The 14,278-nt window shown below is 31.6% G+C and overlaps 1 protein-coding gene across 3 annotated transcripts in view; it reads left to right on the forward strand.

Annotated features, from left to right (window-relative positions):
- The window catches only part of LOC125049467 (extracellular serine/threonine protein CG31145), a 67,373-nt gene that overhangs the window by 5,292 nt on the left and 47,803 nt on the right, over positions 1-14,278 (forward strand). The window contains exon 1 of one of the 3 annotated variants that reach the window (XM_047648781.1): positions 10,847-10,963. The exons of 1 other annotated variant lie outside the window; for it this stretch is intronic. In XM_047648781.1, coding sequence (XP_047504737.1) covers positions 10,908-10,963 — 56 coding nt within the window. In that variant the 5' untranslated portion in view covers positions 10,847-10,907. Of the gene's footprint in view, positions 1-10,846; positions 10,964-14,278 lie in introns of those variants that run through there. One more of the 3 variants, XM_047648782.1, reaches the window with a different exon arrangement.

Genomic DNA, 14,278 nt, shown 5'->3' on the forward strand with positions numbered 1-14,278 from the left:
TAAATTTATAAAAATATTATAATTCAAAAGATAATCTAATATGTATTATAAATAATAAATATACACCAATACCACTAGAGCAGACCATTTCCTCAAAAGCCGGCCATGCACTCACGAGCGCCACTGGAATTGAGAGTGTTCATTTAACATCAGTTGAGCCTCCTTCCCGTTTGCCCCAGTTCTAAAAAAAAACACATCCATAAGTCTTAATTATAATAATGTTACAACATGTTTAATTATAATAATGTTTACTGACGTGCGACATATAAATATCGGCATTAACTTTTAATAACTATTTAAACGCTACTTCATAATGTCATTTTACAAATACCAAAAACTCTATAAAATATTTATAAGAAAATGTTTACTGAAATGCGTCCCACTTTTTGTAATTTTGTAGAAATAGAGAAATTATAGATAGATCATATTTTACAATTAAAACTACGTAATGTTTAAAGAACTTTCCCATTTCAAAAAGACTAAATAGTCATAATAAAAGAAAATATAACAGGAGTAAGAAAATATGGTAACATAGACATTTATACGTGTAAATATAAAAGTATTGTTATGGTAATGAAAGTAGGAAAATGCACGCTGTAAAATTATTCACATTAACCTTATGCAGTTTTCTAGCGCTATTATACCATTCGTAAGCTAAGACGGTAAGGATGTAGTAAAAGTTAAATGAAAAAAATGTTTAATTTTAAAAAGCACGCCTAATAAGTTTCTTATTCATATGAACTTTAGTTATTGAACGCCTTACCAGATACATATATTTATTTATTTACACTTCGTTACCATAATATACAAAATCATACATATAAAAAACAAAAAAAAGCAGGTTGCATAAGTTATTAGGACAACGGGGCGGCCTTATCGCTAACAAGCGATTTCTTCCAGGCAACCCTAATATGGCATAATAAAAAAACAGCTACAGCGGGTAAAGTAAAAGAAGTGCATAATTAACTAACAAAAAAAATTTATTAACATGTAACAATAACTAAAATTTAATAAAAGAAAAAATATAAATAATAATATGTATAAACAAAATTGTAAAAGCTAATCCAAACGTTAATTGAGTCACAATTAATATTCAGATATATTAATTAAACGTGACAAAACATTCTTGAATTAAGCTTAAAGTACGTTTATGATCTATACAAAAATTTCAACAACTAAATGTTTCAACTTGTAGTAGTTATTATGAGAGTTTTCAATCAAAACAAAGTGTCTTTTGTACATATTTTCCGGTCGCATCATGTAATATTCACATAGCTAATCTATGATTTCTAATTAATAATAGGCAATCGAAATAAGAATTTTCCGTTGAAAAATCTCACACATGTGGTGAACTATTGAAGGTTTAGGAATGATTTTACTAGATACAACGTTATAAAACTTATATTTTCTACTAGTAGGTACTATTGTAACTATTATTACAGGTTCCAAGACTGCATTGTTACTTATTTAATAATTCAGTTGCTTTACCTTAGTTACTTCCTTATAAGTCTTAACTATAATGGTATTATACCTAATAATACTAAAATTTCCAAACAAGATATTACACTAGAACGTACTTGGGGTGTATGTAGGACTTCGGATTTAGATACACTCTATGTGAAGCAGATAGTAAATCGTAAAAACACATGAAATAATAAAATTATGTTATACATGTTTTTAAAAAAGGTTGTATAATAATATGACTAGTAAAATTAATATTGATGCTGGCAATAATGTTTAAATATTGTAGGTGTTCTAAATTTAAAAATTGTTCGTTTTGACGATGTATCATGTTAAAATTGCCGGTTTTATCCTTTAATAAGAAACAAAAAGCATAGATCTGGACACAAACACGATTTACTTAAACTGGATTCTGAAAAAAAGGTTCCTACGTAGTTACAAATCAATGCCTGGCGGCTGTTTGTCAGTCGGAACACGGGGTCATTTGGAGACAATTGATACATCGAGACACAGTAAATGCCTCTACTGTTCAGTTAACATATCGCGGGATCTGCGTAGAGCGATTTATGATTCTTTTGCTTTGCATCTCATACATTACTGAATTTGACCAAACATATTGATGTTGTGTGGCAACTATTTTCAAATTATAGGATTTTATATTGATTTTGATATGTATGAAAATACCGATTTTTCTGAAGATTTCCTAAATAAGCTACATATTAATATGTTTCCTATTATCATAAGAGTTGCAATATTGCAGTGTTGTCAGTTTGAAAATTGATACTTTTATACTTTAGAAACACATAACTTCTTTTTGTCTCGGGCACGGTTCGTGCTTTAGCCAGCGTCAAGTACTAAGATTTTTATAATTCGCCGTTTTAATTATTTACAGTTTATGAATAATAAATAATGAAGGAAACCAATCGCAACATAACATAAATGAATTAAATTTATAAAAAAATGATAATAATTACATAAGGGGAAAAAGAAATTAAAATTATAGTTTATTGTTATTATTTATAATATAGATACGTATAATACGATATACAAGGGGATTAAAATCTCGAAGAAGTATATAAATGTTGGAAGAGGAACATAGAGAGATACTAAAAAAGATTTGAGGCAAGAAAAGAAAACATGATTCAGGTCAGAATAGCTCTCGCCACACTCACAGGCGGTGCTAGTTACGATAACATATAACTTAAAACACTTAAACAGATGTCAATGTTAAGGGATACATTTGCTACATAGTTATATAGAAGAGTACCTTCTATTATATAGATATTTTTTGTGACTCTATGGTGCGCAGAATAGCGCAATATTTACTTCAGAGATATTGATTGAAAACTCTAACTGTGGTTCAACCAACTTTTGAGTGGTCGTTTTTAATTTACGCAAATACGTAATTAATTTAACGTAATTGTCATGCATTATCAGTATTATTCTATGCAGTAGCATAATGGAAGTTGATTGGCGACTAAGCGCTTAAAGCAAGAGTATGAGGTTGATAGAATGTCGCTGTATTATCAAAAGGATGCTTTCGGTGAAACGAAATACTGTTAAATTTACTTGTCAGTGCATATTATGCTAAATACTTTTATAATTAAGCTATGTTTTTATCATATTTTAATACTAATTATCGCATATAACAGCAATGGTCGCGTATATAACTAAATCAAAATACAGTCTAAACCGATTACGACGACATCGTTTAGAATACCGGTTATATTGACCAAAATCGAAGGTGCCGGCTGAATTCTATTAATAACAACGACGGCTGTTACGACTATCGGTTTTTACGACCAAATATAAGTAGTCCCTTCGATGTCGTATTAACAGATTGCGACTGTAGCAAACAAGTTGTCATTAACAGTACCTATAAGGTGAGGGGTACCGGGTTCGATTCCCGGTTCGAGGTCAAGTTTTAATTTAATTTAAAATTTGTTCTCGGCCTTTGGGAGGGTTGTGCGGTACCGGGCGAGTGCCTAAACCGTACATGGAGGACATGTTCGAATTTCTAAGGCAAAAAGCACGAATTATAAAAATCTTATACTTGACGCTGACAAACCGTGCCAGAGCCATAAAAAAAAACCTATAGCCCATTGGTTGCTATATAGTAGATGGATTGATAACAATTAATCGTATCGTGATCTTGAGATTTGACATAATTTTCCATAAACGGTATATGTTTGGCCGAACAAGTGTACGTAATGTCGTTACTTAAGGATACAAAAAGGTTAGCGTTCACTTACAGACAGTATCAATATCTTGTACCGGGAGTATTGCGTACATTTTGCATAATCCTGCCGCTGACTCAAATGTCGCGTACAATGGACGCGGATATGACATTTTCTATATTATGTCCTTTAGCTTCTATGTGTGACAATAAATACTTATGTAGTACTAAATTATCATATATTATTTTATAAAATAAGATAAGTTCTTGTTAATATATTCGACTAGTAACTCAGCCGGGGTTTGCTGGAAGATATCAAATTTTTTGGAAGAGTTCTATGTTCGCATTATGTAGGTAATTTGCTCTGAATTAAATTATTGCAATTTGATGTTTGTTACTCTTTCACGTAAAAACTACTGAATGGATTTTAATGAAACTTTACAATAATATAGCATATACATACAGAATAACACATAGGCTACAATTTATAAAGATATTGTGTGAATTGTCCAAAATAAGTAAGTCAAGTAAGGAAAAAATCTACCATCTGCGAGCTATTCTGGCGTGCAATGCCAAAACCGCAGTAGTATTTTTCTACGCCATGCTAATATAAGCTACTCGAAATACTAATACTTCCCAGACGAAATCGCGGGCACCAGCTAGTATAGCATATATTTGTTTATCAGTTAAAGCGCTCGCTCCATGGTACTGTCCGTGATGCGACGTTCGCTCTATCTCACTCCCTCTCTCGATCTTTCTCACTTGCTTGCTCCCTACTCTCGCTTCATGCTACTTTCGCCCTTTCTCAATCTCTCTCAATCGGTCTCAATCGCTCTCTTCTAATAATATTATTATTATTCCGTTTCATCCGTAATAATTTGACCCTCAAAATTTTGACCCCAAAAGAAGTTTCACTTCAAAAATTGTCACGAATCACATACAGAAACCTGAGCACACAACTTAAAGGTTGTAGCGCCATGGCTTTTAGGATATTATAAATTTATTTAATTGTCTTTGTTTCATTCAACATTTTATTTTTATGACTTAATCGTAAATACTTTTAATCACTTCTCAACAGATTAGTTGTGAATGAGGGCAATGACTCGTAAAACAAGTGAAAAATGAAAAGCGAAATTACAAATTACATAACTAAGTAACCATGGCCTCTAATCTAACCGCGAGTTGTGACGACAACGAAACCATATTACAACGTAATAATGAGATTTTAACTCCAGTACTTGTGAAAATTTGGTTTCTATATTCGTAGTTTCACAACAAAAGTCACTTTTATAGTCTTACAATCTAAGGAACTTAAGTTACTTATTAATCTAATAAAAAATATACGATATCGAAGGGAAAAATTTACGATGTCTTTTGCGTTGCACACCTGTTAAAATTAAGTTTTATATAGTACTAGCAGACCGGCCAAGCGTTGCTGTGGCTAAGGTTTTTGTATATTAAATAGTAGCAAACTATTCATGGGAAACTGTAGGAGAACACCTGTCATGGGGACCACCATGCTTTTTTTAGTGGTTATGCCATTAAATTGTAGCTTATGTGAAACGTTAGTACTTTCAACGCAGCGCCATCTGTTAGAATTGTGACTATCAAGTAATAAACAAATATTTTGCAATAAAGTAATATTGCGGGTATAAATTGAGATGTAAGCTATCCTATCTTTTAAGTTGGATCAAACTACACACGGTGTGCAAATTTGATTGATATCGGTTCGGTAGTTTAGGAGTCCATAGCGGACAAACAACGTGACACGTAATTTATATATATTAAGATATTAAGATATTTATGCACAGAAATGTTTTATTTAGTATGTAAATATTCCATTAGAGAACTTAACCTTTCGTTGTACCTGTCATCAGAATGGCTTATCTCTTTTTGTAGACTTGTTTTTATTGAGCTTTGTAACATTTTATATGTGTTGGCCAACTTGGAATATAATTTAATAACGTAAAGCAGAATTAACTAACAAAGTTATTTAAAACCATAATTAGTAGATATAATATTTTAAACTTTAAAACTGTCGGTGTTATTACTATATGTAATAGACAATCATTTGTTGAAAAATTAAGGAATGTTTTCGTGTTATTATAATCAGTAAAGCGGATAGTTTTCGTACTGAACATTGCAATGTTAGGCAACGCGATCGCAATGTCCATAAATAATAGCAATGAATGTACAAACCTAATTTTAACAATCACTGAATAATAATACTTAATTTTAGCTTCACTTTACTGGAGCTTAGTATCTTAGATAATACAAAACAAAAAACTCGACCAAGTATGCAACTGTATAGTTGATGTAATTATTAAGTGATTGATTTAAAATTTATATTATTCTTAGATGAAGTCACCAAAAACCTTATTTAAATATTTTATTTTAAGTATAACACTTTTAGTTTTACCGGTTCGAAAAGGATCCCACTAAGACCCGCTAGAACTGAGAAATGAATCTTTTAACAGCTAAATATAAATAAATATAGCTAAGTCCTTAAGATATTGGAATCTGTGGACTATATTCCAAAGCGAAAATGACAATCATACAAAGCTTTGTAGGTCTCGTGACAAACATCCACTTGTCTAAATACTTTTATTTTTAACAATTGTAATTCTTTCCAAATATACCAGTTTTACGTAAATGTCAGGCGGTGCGGTTTATACGCCTCGCATCGATGACATGGTGGTCAATCCACTTTACGCCGCTAATAACTAGGGCTGTAAACAAATATTTTAATAAAATTTTGTCTTGGAAGAGAAAAGAATGCGGGGTTCGAGTATTTTGATTTTATTCTTGGAGTTACACTTTAAAATATAGATGTATAAACTTTATTTATATCTTTGAGCAATGGCGTGACTGTCAGCTGCCAATACGCCACTCTGACAGACTATAAAGGCTAAACGCTTCTAGTGTGTTTTAAAGTTATGTGTTTTAGGAAACTTTTCTAAGTAAAGACTAAGCTTGGCTGATTGTATTAATTTTGATGCTTTATACTTTAGTTATCCAGATTTTGACGTGATAACGTCTTTAAAATCGTTTTAGTCGGGTGACATGTTCAGAAACTTGTGTCACACCAAAACCTCACGAGCGCGATCGCAGGTATAACGAGAGAGAGACGGACCGATCTCCCGTCTCATCTCGAGCGCTGCCAGTCATTCCGTGAATGTATGAAGAAAAATGTATATCATAGTCGAATAAGTAAACTTGTCATTTTACACCCGAAATTTATCATCAAAAGTGTGAATAAAACGATAGATGTAATTTAAAATTTGAAAAAATTGTTATCTTCATTAATTCCTTACTTCCCAAAAACTTATATCACCAATAAGACGTTATCACGTAAACATCTCGATCGTAAACCTACTTTACAAACAACCAATATTTTTTTTATAATTAATAAAGTTTACTTTAGCATTTAATAAATATTAATTAAATATACACATACATTTTTCTTTTTAGTATTTATACATAAATTGTCACGTCCCTACTAAAGTGTGCATCACACCGCGACCCAAGACTCGCTTTACAACTTTCGATGCTCGTCACAATATCAATAGTGCGAATTAACTTGATTCATTAATTTATTTGGTAACCCTAAAAGTTATCATTTCTTTCTTTAAAAAATATCATTTTCTCATTTATAAAATCATCAATCATTGTCAGTAATAAAATCATTCTTCTAAATTTACATTTACTGCCGTTTTTCAAATAGTAGAACGAACGCGTAGAACTGGCAATAAAGTCTCTGTCACCCTTTTAAATGGCCAAGTTTTTTTTGTTTGTTATTTTATTAAATGTTTATAAGCCACCAGGATCCTTATCATATGTAAAAAAATTAAACCTTTAATTTCAATTCTAAATCTATAATACAAAATATATCTCAAGCACTTTTCCTTCCTGATATCAAAATTAATTAAATAAAGCGGTTTCCAGATTTTATTTGGTTTGGTTATACTAATACATTCATTGAGATTGCATACATAATCTGAATAATTAAAATACGTAATGATTAGTGATACTTACATAATGTAATATAATTTTTGCTTTTTCAAATACTAAACAATTTAAATTTAATTTAAACTAAATTATAAGCCCAGGTAATACGGTCGCATTAGTTTTGCTTTAATTAAAGTGATACCTTGGTATAGTTTTAATACACCAAGACACGAAGGCATAAACAAAACGTTAATACACGCTTGAAATAGTGGCCAAAGAAGGAACAGAAATATAGATGCTTGTGGTGTAATACATATTTTTAAAACATATTTGCCAATTACCTTAGGGTAAGATTCAGAGAAGCGGCTTATGAGTAGAATATACAAGGCGACCGTAGATGGTGAGCTAGGGTCGGCTAAGCCTTGGCGTTCATATATAAAAAAAACATATGTGTATACTTATGTACACGCGTTAGAAGTTATACTTCTTTTGGCGCGTTAGGGAAAAATGATGAGAGTAATTTTTTTTTTAAAATAATCAACTTTTTTGCCTCAGATTTCTGTATCTGTTTCATGATCGTTAATCTAATAGGCAAGTAGGTGATCAGCTTCAGTCAGGCACACTGACACAAGCCGTCGACTTTTTGCTTAAGGCAAGCCGGTTTCCTCACGATGTTTTCCTTCAGTTCGAGAAAATGTTAAATGCGCACATAGAAAGCAAGTCCATAGGTGTTCAGCCATTGATCGAACCTACGACCTCAGGGAAAGAAGTCGCATGAGAAGACAAAGTAGAACATCCAGGAAACCGACGTGTCTATCTAGCCAAATCTTGCCGTGCCGCATGTGCCAGACAGAAGGCTGATCACCTACGAGTACTTGTCTATGAAATTAAAATTATTAAAGAAACGGATGCAGTCTGAGGCCAAGGTCCATTTAGAGTTGTAGCGCCACTGCATAATTATTATTATAAAAACTAGACTAAGCGTTAACTCTGAATCCTGTACGTCTAAAATTTATTTGCTTTTGTCAATCGGGAGCCGGAAGTCGCGTTTTTGTATCTCATCAATAGATAAATGTGCAATTGTTGTTGATGTCAGAAGTTATTAAATTTTCCACAACTGAGCGTTTTTCAAGGCAGTTTTTGCCGCGCACCACCACTTTGTGGAACCAGCTGCCCACTGAAGTATTTCCGAACCAATTCAACTAAGGGTCCTTCGAGAAAAAAGCGTACCAATTCTTAAAAGGCCAGCAACGCACTCGCGAGCCCTCTGGCATTGAGAGTGTTCATCGGCGGCGGTATCACTTAACATCAGGTGAGCCTCCTGCCCGTTTGCCCCTTGTTCTATGAAAAAAAAAACTCCAAGATATTACGAAAGGATGCTTGTCTGCGTAGTGGACCAAACAGTATTTTTATTTGGTTATAGATACTAAACAAATCTACTTTCGAAGACCAAATAGTGCCAAAATATAACAACACCGGGTAACCGATTAGTATGAAACACTTATTTCATTGACTATAAACATAGACAATAGAACGTTCGCTAATTAATTTTTTAATTATGTTTTACAGTTTTGACCGTGAAACTGTAACATATGTAGCGAAACGGTTTTATGAAGCATTCCGAGTCCAAACCTAATCAAAAATAGTTCGTTTACGATTTGGCTTTATGTGCGTCTTTCGAAATGCAATTTCTGCGATAAAAATCTTATTTTACATATAAAATACACGTGCTGTCTTTCGAAATAAAATGTTTTGTTGCGTTTATATTGTTATAATAATATTGCTTAGTTTTATAGTTTATGAATGCGTTTTTTTATATAAATATTAATGGTTACATTGTCGAATATATACAATGAGCGTGTCGAAAGGCAGACATCGATACCACTATTAGAAAAGCTACTGAATTATACTAACTATATTAAACGGAATAATTAGGGGTATATAGAGAAACTATAACAAGGATCAAGTAATTAATAATTATAAATAGCTATACACTTGTTGTGTCGCTATTCGAACCACTGATTTGAGTCTTTCCAAAGCAGGCAACATTGAGAAGCAAACCGCGTTTTCGCATCCTTTAACAACAGTAATTTTAGTTCTTTGAGCGAGTACTACACATTTAATAATAATCTTTTACGAAAATAAACCTGAATTTATTAAATTAAATATGATTTTATAACAAATTATCTAATGTATAAATTTTGCCAAGTGTTATACAATAGTATAATATGTTATATATCATCTAAGCACCGCATATTTACACATATATGTCTAATTTTATATAATTATAAAATTAGTTTATAACTATAATTAGTTTGCCGAGTTCTTTAGTATTTTTTTTTAAATCCATTTATGTCTAACTAATATTTCCATTATTGTTTGTTATAGAATTTGCAGAAGGTTAAATTCGTCGACACCCACATTATAATATTAATAACTGATGACATTAGACTGTTTTATAATAGATGTTACCAGGTGTCTTTATGTATTATTGTTATTTATATTAATCATTTAATCGAGTTTTAAATATGTATTTTAATTATTTAAATACAATTTTTAAACTTATTTAAAAGACGGGTTTTTCCGAACGTTCATAGTGGGTTATTTTAAATAAAATCTTTGGATAGGTGATTAAGGTTACTTATCAAATGAATCATATGAATTTAGCTACTGACAAAAACACTAAATTTTAGCAAAAACTGCAACTACGTTACAAATAGCTACAAAGAGTAATGACGATTTAACGACCTGCGAATATATTTATTATATTCTTAATTCGAGAGTCTATATGAATATTTATTTTTATGCTATAGGGTAGCCTATATAATGCACTGGTCAAGTGGAGGTTGGTGGATTGACAGTTTCTAAACGACGTAGAAATTTCGAGCAATGATCATTGGTGTATAACAAGGACTTGTACCTCAGGGTTTTTACTTCTGAAAGAGTTAAGAATATGCCACACGGCTGCTTCAGGTAAATATGAAAATGGATTGCATTAAAATATGTTACAAACAGGATATTTTTTTAATTTCAATAAGTTAAGTAGTCAGAGGAGAAAATGAGGAGTCCCTTGACGCCATGTGCCAATACTAAATTTAAAAAATTTGCTGCATATGCAATTTCATTCATAAAATAAATATAGGAAAGAATTCGGAAAGTACAGCGATAATCCAGCAACCTTGCGCCAGGGCCGGCGACATTCGTTCTCTTTATAGCGCGAGAGATGCGTGGGCGCAAGAGCTTTTCATGATTCGCTCAAAACAACGCGAGAATCAGCTCGATTTACACCAGTACTGACATGTTAGTGAGTTTCATGTTATGAATGTTACATGTGAAAGTGATGCGGTATTTACAGTTTTGTTTGGTGCTGATCTACAGGTAAGTTTACGAATTTTGGGGATTTCATTTATTTAGAAGTAAAATCCTAGATAAAGATTCATAAACTCCTTGGTTTAGATTTATTTAATAGTTACAAAAATAAAATATATAATACTCTAAAATTATTCTGAAGAAGTAGGTACCTCTAGCATTAATTTTAATGAGAATTTTCAAATACGATACTAATTATATATTTATTTTTATAAATGAACCGTGTATTCGTGACATAACCCTTTGAAAATTATTTTTTATCAATTAGTAGAAACCGCGTATCAATTACACGTGATTGCGATAAAAAAATATAAACACAAAACACTTATGACTGCTGTTTTTACAATTAGATTAAGCTCAACTTCGTTTTTCTAAAGTCTGATCAAGATAGTTAACTTTAAATTAGCTGATTTTCTGTTCAACTAGCGTAGACAAAAAAAGGTTCAAGAAAAACTATTTATTTAAAGAAAAAAACTTTTTAACTGGATTAAAGTTATGCATTATTATAAATTTACAATTATTTAACATAATTTTAAATTTAACCGACGTTTCGCGTGCTTTACAGCGTGCGTGGTCACGGTTTTTTTTCTTTAAATTTGTAAAGGTTATGTCAATAAAAGACAATACTATGTAAAACTATTTATGTTATAATCTAAGTAAAGTTGCCAAATCCGTGTGCGTAATTGTAGGTAGAACGCACCGCTAATTCACCAATAAGTAACACTTTAGTGTTTGTTAATTCTAATAGAATAAAATGCTAGACACACAATAATATGTGAATTATGAGCACGATGTACTGATGTCGGATGCGGGCCACTTAAACCTGTCTCCGACCTTGTGTAGCAAACCGGTGTTATGATGTAAATATATAATTGCGCTGTCACTTTTACTTTAGTTGACCGTATGTCGAGGTTATTGTGCTTTCGTTTTTAATTGCACAGTTAATAAGCTCCGAGTTAAGTATCCGTACAAAGTATGCGTACTCATTGTTTTGGCAAATCTGGAATGAACATTACAAGGTTTAATTCAATTCTAATTTTCCAATTGAAAAATATTCTTCGTTAATTAAGATTAGTGTGAAGTTTCTTGTGTATGCAATTTAGTGTAGTGAATTTATTTTATTTACAAAAGCTTGCCAATGCTCGGCACACTGAAACTGGTACATAAACGAAAAACTATACAACATTTAATGTGACAAGCACTAATAGGCAAACATAATAACCACGAAGAGTAAAAGAAACATCAAAAATTATAAATCTAATGAAAAATTTATTTCAAAGTGTTTCATTTCAAAATTTATTTCAAAGCAATTATGGATGTTCAGACTATCGTTGGAATGATAGCTCCATATAGCTTGTTAATCAGAATGCTGAATCTGGATATCGGTGAGTTTTGGCCAAAACGCGTTCATCTAAAGGAGGGGTAAATGGGGGACTTGCTTTGGGTATCTAGAGGGTACAGGAAATTTTTAATTTAGTGAAAAGGAATGAGGCAATGAACGTTATTCACAAATATCTTTACGCAATAGATAATATTATATCAATTAATTTAATATATAATAGTAAAGCAAAACTTAAAAAAACTGCATAACTAACATTTATAATAATTATTGTAATAGAAGGGATTTCAAAATTAATTAAATATGTAATTTTTAGAACTCCAAAATGTATTAAAATCATTATTAGGTAATAAATAATATACATTTAACTTCAATCTTTAATAAACGATATTTGCCTTATCTTTTAAGATTTTGTCTCACTTTTGTTTCTTTGTAGTTTGTACACGTAGTGTTTTATTTAAAAGTATATATAATTTAGAGGATGATAGCATTGTTAAGCCAAAACAGATAAATATTGTATAAATAGATTGTACAGAATTTTAATAAGCTTTTACATCTATTTAATTAACTTTCGAGACAATATGTTTTCTGTTGTGCCTTAGTGCAATTAACAATTATATAAAGTAGCTATTTATATGCACAACTGTTATATGCAGTAACGTTATTTTCTTTAAAAAATATTCATACAGCGTCTAGTGACTAGTACTGCATTCGTCGAGGCTCATTTCTTGAAATTGCCTGTTTGGCTGGTTTCCTCTCACCTAAGTCTTTTAGACAATATCATCAGATTCCTGCCTGTATTATTGTATATTGTATTTCACAAAAAATATATAACAGCCTCTCAGTGGCTATTTTTATTGTTAAACGCCAATATGATATGTTCACTGTATGTTTAACTATTTCATGAAATATTCAATCTCATCATAACAATTCAGCCAATAAAATATTTTTGGTTAATATTACGGACAATGAAAATTAAAAATATGAACTTTATTTCCAAAAAAAAAATTGTTACATACGTTAATTGTCACTGGTTACGAATGCATGCTCTCAAAAGTATGCATAATATTAGAATCAAAAAATATTCCTACGAAAAATTCAATTAGGTAGGTCAATTTTATAAAATTTATTATTTTGGTTGCGTTCCGTAAAATATTAATGATACACAAACTCTTGTAGGTATTCTATGTTATATTCATACATAAAAACGTAGAAGATCGTAGGATGATTTCTTAATAGTTAGACATGTACTAACTATTAAGAAATCAAACCTTCAGTCATTCAGCATTCTATATGCACAGGCAAAATGCGATGAGCAATGCAAACTATTTGTTACAAGCCTTCGTGTAACGGCCGCGACACAGAGCAACTTTGTGAAATGTGAAACTTAAATTCAACATTAATTTTAACAAGTTCGAGCGAATCACCATAATTACCGCTGAAAAGCAGACGATACTCATTTTATTGGTGGCGTATTTTATTTCGCGGTGTATTTTAAAGTCAATTAGGACCGTCGGCGTCTGTTAGTGGACCGAGTTACTGTTTGATTTGACGTTTTTATACACTAATGACACCCGCCCACAAAGTTGATATCGTATTTATCGACGTTTTAGAATTTAATAAAACCAGTGGCTCTATAACTTTGGTTTTGGCCTCAGACTTCTGTGTTTTCTAATAGACAAGTAGACAATCGGGCTTCTGTGCCTGACACAGTCGACTTTCTGGGTGTAAGACATGCCGGTTTCTTCACGATGTTTTCTTTCACCGTATGAGCGAGTGTTAAATGCGTAGCCGGGGATCGAATGTAGGATCTGAGGGATGACAGTCGCTCGCTGAAGCCAGTGGGACAACATTTAATTCTAGCTAAAACTTTATAGCCAAATTTATGCCTATTCATTTCTATACAATATTAAAGTACACACCATACGGTCATATGTTAGTATTGAGCGACCTCTGGTATTTCCGAATTTTTAGTAGTATATTCC

Source organism: Pieris napi, chromosome 5, assembly GCF_905475465.1.
Source record: "Pieris napi chromosome 5, ilPieNapi1.2, whole genome shotgun sequence".
NCBI classification, from domain to species: Eukaryota; Metazoa; Arthropoda; class Insecta; order Lepidoptera; family Pieridae; genus Pieris; species Pieris napi.